Below are 18,260 nucleotides of genomic sequence, written 5' to 3' on the forward strand. Positions count from 1 at the left end.
CCATGGTGCGGAGACGCGCTTCTACTTCACTAAGCCTCGCCTCCAACGCAGCAAATAAGCTACACTTGTTACAATTACCACTGTCGCTAAAGGAGGCAGAGGCATAACTGAACATTTGGCACACCGAGCAAGAAAGAGCAGAGGGAGAAGCCATCGCTAACTTTAAAGCTAATGTAGCTACCAAGGCTAGTAATGTGCAAACAACAGCTAAGAGATTAGCGAGAAAGTCGTAGAAAGGAGGAGAGCTATAAGTGCTTAAACAGAACCAGTGTGGGTTAAGACTTGAAGTAGACATTAAAGCAACGTTAAAGCAACTGAAGTGAGAAAACAGGCTACTAGAATTCACCAGAGCAGTACAGAGACGCTGTCACAGAAACACCCGAAATGACACAACTCGCTTACCGCAATACGTCAGCACGTCAGGCCAACGACGTGCCAGGTATGACCATGACACAACCCTTGTTCTTTCTGATTCAATTTTTGATTGACTGATGACAGATGCTAAAGCTGGTTTAACTGCCTGTGCTATATGGTTCACATTAAATAAATTATCTTTGAATGTATGAAAATCTCCCGGGGGTGACACAGTGGTGCAGTGGTTCGCACTGAAGAAAGGTCTGGTTTGAACCTGCCAGCAGGCTGAGGCCCGTGTGTGGAGTTTCCATGTTCGGCATGTGTCAAAGGGGTTTCCTCCAGGTACTCCAGCTTCCTCCCACAGTCCAAAGACATGCAGGTTAATTGGTGACTCTAAATTGCTGTAGGTGTGAATCTGAGTGTGAATGTTTGTCTGTGTCCATGTCTCAGCCCTGTGATAGTTTGGCGGCCTGTCCAGGGCACACCCTGCCTTTCAAGCAGTGCTAGCCAGGATAAATCTTCCCCGTAATGGCCACTTGCAACAATAATAATTTCTCCTCCTCCTTTAGTAAGACAACATACAGCAAACAACAACAACAACTGCGGAGGAAACAGTCCAAAAACAGAGAAAACACAACAGAAAAGCTGAAAATATCCTTTTAATAGACACCCACAGACGAATGAAGATAGAAAACATAGATTTGATACAGATGGAAACTTATTCTGATATATAAACCACCCCATTTATACAAACAAGACAAAACATGTTGCGAAAAAAAAAAGACCAGACATGATATTTACTGCAAAACAAAAGAGACATTCAGATGGAGCCATTCTCATTCGGCTGTGAAACAAAATCTGTGAATGATGTGTCTGAAGGCACAGCTGGCTCTTGCAGATCACAGTTCTCTGTTGGCATTCAGGCAAAAAGTTGAATAAAAAAAATACACATATCAAATAATAACTATGTAAGATGTTTATTTTAACAGCTTCAACTGATGGAAACTCCAGCCCTGCCTGTGACTGAGCTGAAACGACTAACCAATTAATGAGTCACAAAGACAAGAGATTTATAAGAATCAGTTTTGATAATCATTTGGTTGTTTTAGTCATTTTTCCGCAAAATCGTCTAATTACAGCTTCTCAAATGTAGTTATTCAGCGAGTCGTTTGTCATAGTAAACTGAATACCTTTTGGTTTTGGACGATCTGAATATGTCGGCTTGTGCTCTGGAAACTTGTGATGGAAAAATTTACTGTTCAGACCAATTATTGGGAATTAACTGAGAAAATGAAAAATCAGAAAACGGATCAATATTGATAGAACTGTGAACTGCAATCGCTCTCACTTCCAACTTGTCAAATACTGACGCTTGGTCAGTGGCCCGTCATGACTAGGCATCCATCTGGTGTCAGATTTGGATGTTCATAACTACACTTGTTACATGAATTTTGTCCTTTCAAAGTAAACTTCCACTTTCACAGGAAATGTACAGTTTCTGCTCGTTAAATGTCTACAGACTTTAAAAAATAAACTTAGAGCACGGGTAAAAGGTTCACTTCCTTTGGTTTCGGCAACAAGAGTACATGGTTAGGTTTAGAACAAAACATCCTGGTTTGGCTTAAATAAGTATGTTTGTTTCTAATATAAAGTCACGTGATATGCTACACATTCTAGCACACTACATTGTTATTAAATATGCTCGGTTGACTTTTGGTTTCACACAAGACGTGAACAGCGGTGTCAGGTGAAAGTCTGCGGTTTGTTTGACCCATCGACCTCCCCTCCCTCCCTACATGTCATCAAATGCTGCCACCCTGAGTGTCTCATACTGCTGCTGAAGGGTGTCTCTGTGCGTTGGCGTCTGAAGCCGATGGGCCACTCACCAAGCCCCAGTACCTGACAAGACTAGGATTGAGACCAGGCTGGTTTGTTGCAGCCCGAGTTCTTCTATGTATTAAATACAGAGTACAGAATACTGTTTGTCTCACTATTGTTTTGTTTTTTTATACTTTTATTTTGAAATTTGGTATTTAATAGTGGAAACAATAGTGTTTTTCAACACTACTGTTATATATTATTATATTTAAATGCCATAAAGTTGCTGTTAACTTAAGACCAGAGTAATGATTTAATGTGTCAGATTGAAGTAAGAAAAATGCACAAAGCTGCCAACATGTTAAAGTCTGGTGATATGCTTCTTATTGTCACAAATCCCATAAAAAGGCCAAAACAACACTTAATTTATCTGCAAGTTTCTATCCGAAGTCTGATATTTCCTCTTCCTCTGTGCCACAGAGCTCCATTTTTGTCCCAAGATTATTAAAAAATACTTTAATGAGTTGCACTGTTGCACTGGGTGACGTGTTCCTTCATCACCATGAACACACACACTTTAATTTATTATGACTCAGTCCCACATACATCGTCCTGCTGCCCCAGATACTCACTCGTACACTCGCATGTGGATTAATCTGCCGCTGAAAACAGTCCCCAACAAAATGCTCTGTTCCCTCCTGTTTGAGACTCGTTTTTAAGGATTTGCGTCTTCAGTGGGAACCAGTGGGCTCGGAGCTGAGTGCCACAGACAGGAAGTATTGTGAGTGAAATATCAAACTGGGTCAAAATCAAACTCGATCCATCAACTTATCACTTTAGGTACTCTCTCTTTTTTTTTTTTTCGTTAGCAGGTTGGAGGTTAAAGTATCCACAGAAGGAACTGATTTTAGTTTTGACTCTTTCGATATTCAGGGTTTAGTATCCTGCTCAATCAAACTAAAGGACATCATCAGCTCTTTAAATGTCTGACCACAAACTCTGGAAGCAGTTTAGCCTTGACATGCATAAACAGCTGTGCTAAAGTTAAGTTTGAAAAAATAGATAGATTATTATTTCTGATTTTAAAAGCATAATAATTCAGTTATTTTCTTAAATAAATGCAAAAACATATGTTTTATCTATTTTAAGAGCTATTTGTCAAAAATAAAGCGCACAAGTGAATTACTGGCATCATGTAAATGCAACTGAATATGTAACACTATGTTTACAATCTAAAGATGAATTACAATTAACCTTCTTTGCATTGGGACTAAATAGTCAATGAATTACTGTCAGACGCTATCACCATCTTGTGAAATTACAACTTGTAGTTTGAAGTAATAAAACTTTTAAAAATGTACGTCATGAAGTAGAAGGAAAATCAACATTATGGAGAAAAATGTATTTTATGGCTGAAATCATCATGATTTCAGTTTGAACTGCATGTGACTTCTTTTACACAAAAACATAAGATAATTTATATTATTATTACAAGTTACAGAAGTGGTAGATTAATGTGGAAATAACATCCATTGGTAACAATACACCGATGCAAATAGGGATTAAAACCAGTGCTGGTTTTCTGTCATTCATTCAACATTATATTAATGTTCAATCTCTGATGTGAGAGGAATCATAAAAAATATATATATATATTTCTCATGTTTTGTAAAGTATACAACCTTTTCATAATCATACAGATTTACAAAGATATCAGGTAGGTACAGTTGCCTGTTACATGACTAAAAATCATACAAACATAGCAAAATAAAGCACCATAGATTCACAAAATCCATAATATACAAACACGTACATGGAGAATGATATAAAAACAAAGAAGCAGGAATAAACTAGTGTGTTTTGTGAAGACCTGCAACAGTGTAGTGTTGCAAGATTAGACACTTAAACTACAGATACATGTTAATCATCCCTATTGTACATTGTTAAAAAAAGAGTGAGGCTGTTTTGGTCAAGTGTGATGCTGAGTGGTTAAACTTTAACCAGGAAGTTGCTGTAGTGATCGAGGCTCTCTGAGTGATAAGAAGCCTCAGCAGAACTACTGTAAGGATTGTTTTTCTCATCCTTCTTTATAAATCCTCTTTTCATTTCTATTCTCTCTGTCTGCTAAATCTCCACCATCTCTGTTTGTGTCCATCCTCATCAACTCATAAAGTATGAAATATCATGTGTCATGTTTACAGGTTATACACACATATTTTGGTTGTGTGAGCCTGAACATGATCAGCAGTGTTATAAAAGTAATACAGACAAACAGTGTAAAACTTGCAACTTGCAGTATAATCTATTGATTTTATCTTATAATGATATATTGTTGAGTTATGCAAAACTGCTTTGCAGAAATGTCAAAAGTATCTGCATTACATCTTTTGACCACCAGATGGCACTGACAAAGTAGTTTTCGTGCTGTAATGTCAGTTCATTGATCGGCAAATTTAAGGGATCATCAGAAATCTTTATGTTGTGTGTTTAAGTTCAAATTAGGATATTGGCCAATATATCGATATCAGACTTTTGAAATACTCAAATGCAGATACTGGTATCCATTATTAGTGTGAAACATACAGCACATAAAGTGATGATGGTGCCTTCCAGAACAATTTGGTGGTATTAAATATGAACATTTCAAGCTTTATATGATTGATGAGGATGACCTGAACGCATTGTCACATCCTTTGTGTCTCTTTCTCATTCTTACTCCAACTTACATATGACTGACCTGTGTTTCTGTTGGAGCACAACTGTTGGTATGTCTCAAGCTGCTCTTCAGGATGCCTGAAATCTGGAGGGTTTTTTGCCACACCAGAACTACAGTTGATCTGATAACATATCAGACCCATCCACATCAGTGCAAGTCCAGTTGTACAGTCGACTTGTTGCCTGTTTCATGCCTTGACACAAGTTAGCAGCGTGTTTGAGTTCCCTACTTTGTGATTTCTGGAAACGTGGCCTCGATCGATCACTTCAGATCAGATCAGAGTATTTCTGTTTGCTTCAGTCCACTGAACCTTCATGTCCCAGGAAACCTGTGACAATCCAGAACACAAACCTCCGCCTATGTCTGTGCAGTCACCTGTCTGTCCACCCATCTGTCTGTGGTCATATCCCCTCCCTCTCCCTCCCTCTGTGTCTTGGCGAGGTCGCTAGCAATAGCCAGGGCTCCTCCTTTCAGGAACCTGACAAAGTTCTCGCCGACTAACGGCCCCATGGCGTACAGGCCCGGCCCCTCTGCTGCAACAACTTTGTTCGTGAAGGGGTCCACCTCAATGGGGTTCCTCCGGCACGTGATTGGCTCATCGGGGTTGATGCCAAGTGAACGGCCATTGTCACCCAGAAAGGAAAGGTTGGGGTGGGCGCCGATCAGAACTAGCGCCTTGGAGATCTGGACCACCGTCTGCTGGCCGGATTCTGACTCCAGAATGCACTTCCGGTCGGGTCGGAACGCCACAACCCTGTGGCGTGGGAAGCTCAGGTAACCTGGGTAGGAGGAGGGGGATGAAGGGGTGGTGACAGAGGAGGGAGTGGAGTGGTCATGGAGGTTTTGGGCATTTTCCAGTGGTGGAGGGCTCGGCCGGTACTGCTGCTGAGTCATCATCTGGTGAACCTGGAGGCCAAAGATAGGAAAGAGTTGGTTAGATGTTACATGAGTCTTTAGCTCTGACAGCTCAAAATGTCACACTTTAGTCAAATTATCATTGACCAATCAATCAATTAAGCTTTTCATCACTCATTTATCAAGCATGTGGATTTTCTGCAAGATGTATAAAGACTAAATAAGAAATACAGGCTGCAATCTTCTCCTTACTGGACATACTGGTGCAAAAATTGAAAACTTGATACATGGAATTTCTTTATTTTTGTTAGGAAATGTGAACCTTTTACTTAAGCTATTGAATATTACAAATGTTACTGTTAATATCTGAAAACTATCAGCAGCTCCAGGTAAACCCTCCTCACCTTGTGGTACTCTGGGTAGAGCAGTTTGGGAAGCTGGTTAAAGATGAGGCCGGGGTCGGTGACTGAGCGTCTGAAGGCGTGGTAGACAGGTGTGTTGAGATGGTGGGCAGCCAGTACAGCATCAGCTGCTGTAAGCCCCGCCCCCACCACCAGCACTGGATCTGATGATTGGTCAAGCTCGCCGCGGGAGATGGCTGCCTCCAGCTCCCAGAAAGAATGGCAGACGTAGGGCAGGGACTCGCCCTCCACGCCGAGCCTGGCTGGAATGTCGTGGGTTCCCGTCGCCAACACCACGTTGTGGGCCAACAGGGAGAAAGGTACTTCCTCTGACACAGCAGAGCCATCTAGCAGAGGGAGATACAAGGGTTAATATGTGTCACTTCTCTTTATATTTGCATGCTACAGCACTATTTAGGAGTGTATTCATTCACTGTACCTCCCAGCTCTTCCCCCTCTCTACGCTGCAGTCCCATCACTCTCCAGCAGGGTGGAGATCCCTCCTGGTTGCCAGGCTGTCTGGTTACCGTGGTGACAGTGGTTCCACATGCAAAGCTTTGCTCCAGAGACATCTGGGAAACATAGTGCTGGTAGTAGGAGGCTATCTCTGCTGGTGTGGCACGGTCATTTCTAACATTTCTGGAATAAAATGAACATGAAAATACCTTTAAATACAAAACGCACACACAGATTTGTATAAATAAAATACAACAAAGGAGAGTTCTCAGACACAGAGACTATTAATTCTATTTACAGAATATTTACTGAAATCTATTCAGTTTTATTCAGTTGGTTTTATTAATTAAACACATGTATATAACAGTTTTGAAGACTACTGGGTGTTACTGTAAGTAAAACAAGTCTGAACAAGCTGAACAGGAAGTGTATGGGTTCCCACAAGGAAAAACGCTTATCAAGTCAACTGTGATGTCAGCAGCATTTTATGTCGATCAAATGGAGCTCAGCGGGAAGTCATTTGAAAAACAAACTAAGGACAGAGTAACGCATGAACACACACTATTTGCTCTGTGGCTCATGTTTCTTTATGTAGTACTTCACTATTTTGTCTGGTGATCCTGGTGGTGTACTGAGAGAGGGCTTTAATCCATGTAGTACAATCACAATATTCTTTCTGTGGCCGCTAACTGGCTTTAACATGAGCGCAAACTTAACTTTTCAAAATGGTAAATTTAGGATGAGTGGGGTATTTACGGACATATTTTATTTAATTTTTTGGGGGGGCATTTTTGCCTTTATTGGACAGGACAGGCAAGCGTGAAGGAGGGAGAGAGAGGGGGGATGACATGCAGCAAAGGGCCACAGGCTGGATTCAAACCCGGGCCGCTGCGGCAACAGCCTTGTACATGGGGCGCTTGCTTTAACCACTAAGCCACTGACGCCCCATTTACTGACATATTTTATGTCGTAGAACAAAACGTGAAAGTCTCTTAAGCCTCTGTTAACGACAGACCTTATTTCAGGCATCTAACCAAAAACCAGTTTTAAAAAAAGCAGTTGACTTTGAGATGAAATGTTTTAGCTAACAACTTTATGTTCAAGTTGCCAATTATCTAACAACTCTGTTCAAGCTGTCAGTTAGCTAACAACTTTTAACTTCAAGATGCGAGCTAACAAACAAATTTAGGTTGCCAGCTAGCAAACAACTTTTTTTGCAGGTTGTCAGTTAGCCAATAACTTTGTTAACGCTTTCACAACCAAATAGCTTTCAGGTAGTTAGTTAGCTAGTAACTTAACGTTCAGATTGTCAGCTCGCTAACAAACTTGTTCAAGGTTTCAGTTAGCTAACAGCTTTTGTTCAGAATGTCAGCGAGTAAACAACTTTTAAGTTTAACTTGCGAGCTAACAAAAAACTTAAGGTTGCCAGCTAGCAAACACCTTTTAGCTTCAGGTAGTTAGCGAGCTAGTAACGGATTGTCAGCTAGCTAACAACTTCTTGTTGTTGTCAGCCAGCTAACAATTCTGTTCAAGTTGTCAGTAAGCAAACAACTTTTAACTTAACGTTGATGTTAACATATTGTTAGCTAGCTAACAACTTTCAAGTCCAAGTTGTCGAGGTCAAGGTTTCAGTTAGCTAACAACTTTTGTTCAGGATGTCAGCCAGTAAACAACTTTTAAGTTCAACTTGCGAGCTAACTAAAAACTTGAGGTTGCCAGCTAGCGAAAAGACTTTTTGTCCAGGTTGTCAGTTAGCCAACAACTGTGTTAATGCTGTTGCAACCAAACACCGTTTAGCCTCAGGTAGTTATCTAGCTAGTAACTTAACGTTCAGATTGTCAGCTAGCTAACAACTTTTAAGTCCGGGTGGTTGACTAGCAAACACATTTTTTTCCAAGTTGTCAGCTAGCTAACAAACTTGTTCAAGGTTTCCGTTAGCTAACAACTTTTGTTCAGGATGTCAGCCAGTAAACAACTTTTAAGTCTAACCTGCGAGCTAACTAAAGACTTTTAGGTTGTCGGCTATAATTTCTTGTTGTAGTTTCTTGTTGTTAGTTGAAGTTGTTAATGAGCTTACAATTTTTTGTTTGGGTCATCAGTTAGTTGACAAGTTGTTTTTTTATTTATTTTTGGGAGTTTAACCCTGCTGTGTATTTCACACATATGAGGAGAGGTTCAGACATGTACGGTTAACTGTGGACCGACCTTCGTTTCTCTCTCATCCAGTCCTTCAGTTTGAGTCCAGGAAGCTCCATCCAGTTAGCCAGGCTCAGAGTTAGCATGGAGCCCTCCATAGCCTGAGAACAACAGACACACAAAATCACCCAACTGCTATAATGTTTTCAATGTATTGTATGAAAGACTTAAGTCGTAAAGATGTCAGTTGTTAGACTGAATCAAATTCTTGTGTTCATACAAATGTAGAGCTGCAGTCATGTTTGCATTGTGCATATGGCAGCGTTAGTGTGTGCAGAAACAGCAGCTGACGGGGAAAGCAGAGCTTATTTGCACATATCACCATGTCTGCTTCACATTCATATTTAAAGACAAGGATCCTGTTGTTTAACGGGTTTTGGCACATCAGTACATTTATGAAAGATAAACATAAAACTTTAAAAGGTATTAACTGCCAATTAAAAAAAAAGATATATATTCTTGAAGCCCTACATTTTAAGTGGATCATATTATTTCTGTTCTGTGCTGTAATCTGAGGGTAAACCCATAACTATTAATGCAACCATTTTGAAACACAGATAATTGACTTAACAAAATAAAATAAGTGCTTTTGGAGTTTAACAAGACTATCACTTCATCTATGCTGTTTTAAACTCAGTTAATACCACGCTGCTTTCACTAAAAATAATTCTGAAATACTACAAATAGACAAATAATCAATGATCTATAGACAACCAGTACTAGCTACATACATGCCAGGCTCCTCCGGGCGGACCCTTCCCCAGCACCAGGTGAGGGATTGCACGCTCTGGCTCATAACGCCATTCCAACGGAGAAGTGTGGTCCAATCCAAAGTCACTGTCGGGGAGCAGCAGTGAGTCAAAGAGCACAGCCACGGGATTGGATGATCGGCCCTCCAACCCTTCGCACAGGTACTCCAGATCCTGAAGAGACAGAGGGCAACAGACACTGTGAGGCAGTGTTCACATTGTAAACAACCTACTGTATATGTGCGTGCTTGTGTGTTACCTGCTCCAACAGTGACAGGTGAGGCTGCTCCTCCAGTTTGCTGTGCAGCAGTGGGTTGGGGTGCGATGCCTCAGGTGACAGGTAGGGGGTGTAACCTGACAACAGGTATGACAGACAGATCCCCGATGGGCCATTACCTGAGAAACAGAGGGAGAGGGAGACAAGTCAGATTCAGTGGGACTGCTAGGCTGTTGTAGCTACGCAATGTGATTGGTTTCCAGTTGCCCTAGTAACCCACACAATGCTTTAACAGCTGTGTTACTGTGTGCACAGCGTTTTTGTACTTTGTTGCTGTTGTTGCACCTGCAGTAATCAGTGAGTTTGTTTATGGTCTGTCTCTTTTTATGAAACTCTATCTGAAGGAACAGATACTGTAGAAAACAGAAACAGCCACAGCTAAAAAAAAATCTCGCTATTGCACAGTCACTGACTAAGCATGATATAAAACTCATTCAGACTGCAGTGTGACACAGCAAGTTGAAGTACCACGAATTAATCTGCACAATGACTCAGCGAAAAGCACGCACACAGAAGCCAAATGCAAAGCTGTAAAAACTCTTAGTCGCCTGCTCATGATGACTAATGGATATCACGCTTTCACTTCTTCAGAGGCCAGCTGACTGTTAAACAGCAAATTAAATGCTGACGTCATTTGCACACACAAAAAACATTTAAGTTTTTTTTTTTAACAAAATAGTAATCTAACTTTATATTTTAAAGACATACTTTACATTTTGTAGGTTTACATAGTAACCCTGAATTCTGTCGGTGAGTCTTTAATCCGTTCAAAAACTAACAGTCATCATCTCTCTGCTGGTGAGCTGCAACCTCATAATTTTGTCAAACATTGCCTCATCCACTTCCTGCGGCAGCCAATGCCAACACCCTCTATGTAGTAATTATTAGCAATCACTGTGTGAACTTGCATCTCACCCTTTTCTTTAAAATCTGTTGCTTGACTCCAACTGCTGTTTTACTATGTTGTAATAATGAATCTTTTATGACAGCTGGACAAAAAAAAAACCCTTTTTTCATCTTCTTTATCATCTTTTGGCAAATCAAAATGACTGATGTTTTATTGGTGGGTTTAGGTGTTTAGGTGAAGGTAGTACAAAGGGAGTTGTGCTGTTTCATAGTTGGCTACACATACTGTAAGCTATCAACCACCTAAGCAAATCTAGTGTGTCTCCTTTAAGGTTTCCCACTGCATGATCAAAATGATGAAGTACGGTTTTGCATGTGTACACGTGATGTGTGTGTTTCTTACCAATGATCACCACAGGCAAAATCTCTCCAGGGAGAATTTCTTTATCATGAAGATCCATTTTGACTGAGGAGAAAAAAAAAAAGTTATTATTATTATTATTACTCTGGCAACATCATTACCAAGTTTTATCACCACTATTATCTAAGACTGAGAAAGTGGAATAAGGGGGAACTAGTTAATCATTGCTAAGCCTGTCACCAACCACAATGACCAGCCAGTACATTTCCACTGACCTCTGACACACACACACGCACACACGCAGACACGCACACTTCCCCTGTCTAACCCCATAGTTTAACATAGCAACATGACCTCGAGTAAACAAAGACACTCAGATATGGCGGTTCCTCAGACACTTAAAAGCCATGTGCGTGACCTGAGGCAGAGATGAAAGACGAAAATAACACAAACTACTACTACTACACTACTAATACAGATGTAGAAATATTTTCAGATTTGAAAACAAAAAAATCCTGAAGGTCTTGCTGTTAGGAGGTTATATAACTTGTCTCTGTGCATGCAAATGTTTATTTTTTCTGCTCTTTCTGAGTTTAGATATGGACCTTGTTTGGACTCGGTCTTCATTCAACAGCTTATAAATATGACTGATAATAACTCATCGACGCATCACATGATTTATACCAGCCAGGGTCGGACACACGGTACAGTTTATTCAACTAATCCCAGGATGACAACAGCTCAGTCGGCATGCAGGCTGCAGTGCGATCATATTCCACCACAATCTGCATGTGCACAATGAAGTGCTCCTCCTCTTCTGAGGTTAAGTTTCACCCAGTTAAGAAGGTTCACGTGTATTAAAGGTTCTGTATGTAACTTTTTACATGTATTAAATGTTTCTATTACCAATAGGTGAACTGGTTGTAATGTAACTTCAGAACTGAGACGCTTACAGTGTGCAACGGTGGCTAACATTAGCTAAAAAAATTGAGTATCCTGACGTCAACAAACGACTGGCGGCCATCACAACACAGAGTCCACACATGCTGTTGCATAATTTCAGTGCCATCTGCTGCTGAGAAGAAATACTAACGGTAGAGGAATGGCTGACATCTGAAATATGTAGTGATATTGTGGTTTTCATGGCTAATAGGGTTGCAATATTATACTGGTTTCAAGGTTTGCCAGGATACTAAAATTGACGGTTATCGTACATTTACTTATCTACGATATTGGGAAAAAAAATGCAACTGGAAAGGAAATCTCAACTTTATTTCAGTTATCCTCAAGAGGGAGAGCTACACATAGCTCTATCAAAAATGGTTTCAGGTTTCAAATATAGTACTACGTATGTTTTACCAAAAATAACCGGTTTTAATTTCTTTAAGTGTCATTCTGACTGATAATAATGATTTTGTCATACGTGATACCATTAAACCAGGATATTTTCAGCGGGGGGTTATCGTTCCGTGAAAATCTCATACCGTTGCAACCTTAATGGCTAATGTTAGCTAACATTAGCTTGCTCACTGATGTGGCCCAATTGCAAGCTAGCTTAAGTAGCAAAATCCTTGTCTTGGGTGATACATGTTATCAACTTCATTCAGACTGATCTGGCTGATAAATTGTCTCGTTTGCAGTTTGCAAGCTTCTTTATCAGCCTACATTACGAGGCAGCCGACACCAGATCCATTTGGTGTAGCTTATTTACAGTTAGCTGGCTAACCTCAGCTTGCACGATTGCTAATGCTGTTGCAAGCAAAATACTAAGTGGCTATGTGAGTAGGCTAGTTTGCCAAATTACGTACTTCTCTGGCTGATGTGATATATGATACTAACTTATGTGTTATGACAAATGGTATTAGTTTAGGAAACAATAAATGGTGTAACGGTACCTGAGCTAATGTTAGCTAGTTTGCTGTACCTTAGCTTGTCTACATGGTTGCTCTTACCATCAGCTAATAATGTAATTTGCCAATGGAAAGCTAGTTCGTATCATGGAGCCTATGGTCCAAATGAAATATAGGAACACTGCACATGCCCAGTTGAGCGCGAGCATCCGAGCACAAACAACAGGATGCTTTTTGCAGAGATGGTCTCAGAAAGTAGTGTTGCTATTAACAAGGATTTTCTTTAAGTTACACATATCCTTTAAAATAACACATCAGCAGCTGGATGAAACTTTGGGGCCTGCTGTGTTTGCAGCAGAGAAACACGACTGGACAGCTTGAATCTGACATTGAAGGCTGAACCTGGATCTTCTTTCTTTTCTACAAAAACTCAGCGATGATTCACTGAATAAAAGCATCCTGGCAACTGTCACAAAGATTTCACAGGGTCAGCAGAAAGGATGCCCACTCTTTCCCTCGCTTTGTCTTGCTTTCACCACCCGCCATAAAAGAGGACTGCTGATGAAGATAAAGAAAGATAAAAGAGCTTTACAGTAATAATAGTGTCTGAAATGAAAATGTTGCTTTTACTGAGGAACTACCTAATCAAAGGAGAAGTAAAAAAAGATAAATAATCTGTCAGACATTGGATGCCAACTTTTGGTGCATGGCAGTTATTGATATGATACGCTGTGGTCTCATAACCAGCCCAAGGGACAAGTTGACCGGCAACATTCAGAGCAACAATTTGTATTTTTCTTGTGCACAAACGCTGAATACTCTTAAAGCTCATTGTTTAATGATTCTTTTTGCACAGAAAGAAACTCTTTGTCTCTCCTCCTACATATCAAAATCCAGCTGAATGCAACACGTTGTAGGGAGTGTTTGCGGTGGCAGGAGGGGTTAAAACATCGACAACTGAGAGGGTGGAACATTAATATAAACCGTGATGTCAACCGTGATCTCGTGCACACACTTGCAGAAGGACAGGGGCGGGTTGGGCAGAGGGCAGTGGTGCGTGGCGGCAGCTTTTCAGAATCTGCAGAGTCATGCTTACACAGACAGACAGAGAGTACAACATGAAGTCAGATAGTGAAATGAATGAAAGAAAAAGATGAGGTGGGGAAAGTGAAGAGAAGAAGGAATGAACCGGATCCAGTGGGAGACAGAGGGGGGGAAAGGAGAGAAGTTTGGAGAGCGATAAAGAGTGTTACATAAGAGCAGTGCAGGGGTTGGCAGCAAGTCAGGACCAGAGTGTGTTTCACTGCCAAAGGCTTTACAGGACAGCGCCCCCCCCCCTCCCCACACACACATACTGTACATGACTACGTGCAGCCCTACTGGCCCAGTTTCCTCATGGAACTGATTTGACAGGCTAATAGGTTTTCCTTTGTTTTTTGGCAGAAAAAGCAAAAGACGTTGCCCAAGAAAAGGTGACTAACATCAGCCTTACAACAAAGAGACACAGTCATCAGAGTCACTGTGGCCCATTGTTGTCTGTGTTTATTATATTTTAAAAAAAATGGGCTAAATTTTAAGCATCTGTCTTCAATTTTCGATTACTGGAGACATATCAGTAGTTTAATGGCTACTGCAAAATTGACGATGCATTGTGTTTGTTACCTTTGGTCTTCCTGCCCTTAAGGTTTTTTTCCTCTCCCTGCAGCAATCGTTGTTTAGAGTGCAGAAAATCCAGAACTTTCACGTGTCTGTATGTTGGTTAAAGCACCAGTTCACTTAAATCACCAGTCATCTTTTCCCAGTTCATTTCCCACCACACCTTCCTCACAAAACTTTCATGATAAGATTTATGAACACCATTTTTTCAATGCCTTGAGCACCGAGAAAGGAATTCCAGTCAGCGTCACTGTAATCTCAAAAACAAAATGTCTTCCTGAAAATTCACTGTTAGGTAACAAATTTGTTTTGTGTCCGTGCAAAGGGCTTGTCAGCAGACACTGAAATATGTCCTCAAATAATACCTCATCTAGCTACCATCTAGATGCCAAACGCAGATGAGGAACCACAGTAAGCTTCGGTTTTACCTCTTAGTAACAAGCTTACAATACCTGTAACAACGACACAGCACTTCTTCCTTCACACACATTTGTGGGCGGACACACGTGCGATTGCTCCAGTCAGTATTTTGTAACACCATCGAGACAAGTCATTACAAAACAATCACAAACACACGTGACTTCTTCAGATGATGATGTAAGTCTTTATATCAGATACTTGCACTTAAATACTGTCATCAGCACATAATAAAAAAAGTTTGATTAAGAAATCAAACCACCGACTCAAGACCTCAAAAGCAGGTGTTGAATTTAAATAAAGACCTTTCACAGAGATTTTGCAGTTCGAGACACACCTAATGACTGTACGTTTCATCAAACGCCTGGAGATTTATTTTCTCCTTTACGGAAAACCTGTTTAGGCAACATATTTTGTGCACTTCTGAAGATTATGACACATCTTTATGACACAGTATTTTTTATTCAGTGAATGGACATTCATTCACAGTGAATGTGACTCTCACAGGAGTCATATTCCTCTGCTGCAAATATAGCAGAGCCCAAAGTCATATTCAGCTGCTGGTGTTATTTTAATACACAGACACATCTTCAATCATAGTCATCTTTTATTCTATGAAACGCCCTCTTTGACTCTGTCTCCATATGGCACCTGCACTGACGCTCTCCTGAAGTCATCCTGCGGCTGGACGGCCCATCTGCCACCTGCACTGGCCAGACGGCTAATGAGATTTTAATTATCTGCCCACTGAACGAGAAACCGCCTGCTGGAATCTACGGAGGCTGTCGGAGTCCAGTTGTAAACCTAATAAAATCCTGTGTGGTGATACAGACTGTCTAGCAAAGATAACTGACCATTAAATATACTGGTCTGGAGAGATTACCCCATTAGCAAATATTAAATGATTTAAAAATACTTGTTTTTATCAAGCACTAATGACAAACATTCCCTGAGGGCTCATCGGATGATTTAAGTGGCAGACAATCGGAAAAATGTTTCTGTTCAGGAATTTTATTTCATTTTTCTGAATTTTGCCTTTTCTCATAGAATACTAAGTAATTTGAAGTCTTCAGGCCTGAAAAAAAATCCTTCAAGTCATAAGATCTGGGGCGTAGAATAACACTGAACTGCTCACAACTCATATCCAGTACAATACAGGACTCTGACTTGTAAGGGCAGTGGTGGAATGCAACCAAGTGCATTTACTCAAGCACATTTTTAAGGTACTTGTACTTTACTTGTACATCCATTTTCTGCTACTTTGCACTAGTACTCCACTGTATTTTGGAAGTTTAAAATGGTTCCTTTGGCTCCACTAAGTTAGATCTATTTGACCAAAGTTACTTTTCAGATTCCGATAATTAAAACAAAATATAAATAAGCTTATAAATTACTAAAATCTGCTCCATTTTTAGCTGCTACAACATTAGAGTGATGGAAACATTAATGAATAATTAACTATAATACAGGAGTCCACTGTAGTACTGCTGCTTTGACTTGAAAAAGATCTGAGTACAAGTATTCATTAGTAATAGGATAATATGGAAATGCTCCACACTCAAAATCCTTCTTAAATTAAAGTACACAAGCAAAATGCACTTAAAATATCCAAAGTTAAATAATTTATTATGATGCTTATTCATGATTATATGATTATTTAGTGGACTCTCCTGTTACTCTGTATAGTTAGAATGCATGACTGTATTTACATTGCTGTATTAATACTTATACTTCTTCCACCATCACTGACTATTGGCTGAATGCATCAGGAGACACTGGGAGAACTGCAGTGTGTCACTGGAATGACTGGTAATGTAACCAGTCTGTCTGTCTGTCTGTCTGTCTGTGCAGAGACCACCCACCCACCGGTCACATCACGTCAGTGTGAGCTGAGGACACTGACCCACACACTCCTCGTTAACGCACGTTTTGATGAATAAGTCAAGCTTAATAACGCGGCCCTGACTCATCTGTAGCACACTCCCCCGTGCCCCTATCGCACGCGCCGGCTTATATGAATTCAAGATGGTTACTCACAGATATTTCCTAGTGATGCGGCTCTCAGCGTCCTCTTCCAGGTATCACTTGAAAAGAATATTTTAGTCTTTCCCCTCTTCTTCTTCTTCTTCTTCCTCTTCTTCTTCTCCTCACTCACTCACTCATGTCGCAGTTTTGTCTCACGCTCTTTATTCGGTTTCTTCCGTTAACATGTGCGAGGCGACCTGCAGCTGCCGCTCAGAGCTGCACATTCACACATTATATACCGCTACACGCAGTCCGGCCCGCCAGCCAATCAGCAGCGACCTCCGCTCCCGGCACTTCAGCCCCGCCTCCTGCAGCAGCCGCTACGTCACTGGAGCAAAGATCGTCGATGAGCGCGAGATGGAGAAAGCACCAGAAAGACGAGGGTGATGTAATCGACGGAAACAGCCGAGTGCTCCTGTTCGGTGAATTCCGGAGGAGGAAGAAGTACTGAAGTATTTAAAAGTACCACAGTGTATTAATACTTCGTTACAACTAACAGTCCTGCATTAAAAGATTTTATTAGAGTTTTGGTGTTAATAATACAAGTGAGAGTATCGAAATATATTTATATTAGTTATGCAGAATGGCTCAAAATAATATATATTGCTGATTATAATTATTATATTATAATAAATTATTAGAATAATTATTTATAATTATTGCATCAATGTTTTTATCATTTTAATTTTGCATCTAGTAAAGCTGGAGCTAATTTGATTATTTAATATACTGCTGTAATGATAGGTGCCAGCATAATTCATTAGGTAATTTATATTTTGTTTTAATAATTTAAATCTGCATTGTAACTAATAAAAATCTTAAAAATCTGTCACTGCGCAAAACAATAAAATAAAATAAAGATGCTTCTGGATCAAAGTTGTTGTTAATTATTGACCTTTACCAGACTGTGATAAATCCTCACAAAAAAATTCACTTCACTTCACAATAAGTATTTTATTTCTTATTCACTTATTGTGTTTGTTACTTATAAGAAAAACACTGGCATATGGCAAAAAAAAAAGAACAGGTTAAAATCCTCAAACTGATGATGGAAATGTTTCTTTATGATCAAGAATGCAGTTGGAGAAAGAAAAAAAGAATTGGGACAATATATTCCTAAAATATTCATATTAAAATGAAATTCACAAAAATGTGTATGAGGATATCAAACGGGATTATTACCACATATAGAGGAGGTGATAAATGTAGTGAAGTAAATAAAGCAATATTGGCTTTTAAAATGTAGTGGAGTGGTATAGAGTAGTATAAAATGGAAATACTAA

At 40.0% G+C, this 18,260-nt stretch overlaps 2 protein-coding genes across 3 annotated transcripts in view; one reads left to right on the forward strand and one right to left on the reverse strand.

Moving 5' to 3' along the window:
* LOC125890207 (glycine N-acyltransferase-like) overlaps positions 1-18,260 on the forward strand; it is a 44,354-nt gene that overhangs the window by 7,902 nt on the left and 18,192 nt on the right. The gene's annotated exons all lie outside the window — the stretch shown is intronic.
* osgn1 (oxidative stress induced growth inhibitor 1) lies at positions 998-17,366 on the reverse strand. Its single transcript, XM_049578590.1, has 8 exons — positions 16,990-17,366; positions 11,072-11,134; positions 9,805-9,941; positions 9,528-9,719; positions 8,806-8,897; positions 6,584-6,783; positions 6,148-6,491; positions 998-5,794 (listed from the first exon to the last, which is right to left on the reverse strand). Exons 2-8 carry the CDS (start codon positions 11,127-11,129, stop codon positions 5,246-5,248), a joined length of 1,572 nt encoding a protein of 523 aa, XP_049434547.1. The 5' UTR covers positions 11,130-11,134; positions 16,990-17,366; the 3' UTR covers positions 998-5,245.

Source organism: Epinephelus fuscoguttatus, linkage group LG1 (assembly GCF_011397635.1).
Source record: "Epinephelus fuscoguttatus linkage group LG1, E.fuscoguttatus.final_Chr_v1".
Classification (NCBI taxonomy): domain Eukaryota; kingdom Metazoa; phylum Chordata; class Actinopteri; order Perciformes; family Serranidae; genus Epinephelus; species Epinephelus fuscoguttatus.

What these genes read in the sequence shown, in the direction of transcription:
- osgn1 (XM_049578590.1), bottom strand. Translation starts at nt 11,129, where the DNA reads ATGGATCTTCATGATAAAGAAATTCTCCCTGGAGAGATTTTGCCTGTG. An exon ending in TTTGCCTGTGGTGATCATTG is followed by an intron (nt 9,942 to 11,071) that starts GTAAGAAACACA and finishes TCTGTTTCTCAG; the next exon opens with GTAATGGCCCATCGGGGATC. An exon ending in AGAGGGGGAAGAGCTGGGAG is followed by an intron (nt 6,492 to 6,583) that starts GTACAGTGAATG and finishes TCCCTCTGCTAG; the next exon opens with ATGGCTCTGCTGTGTCAGAG.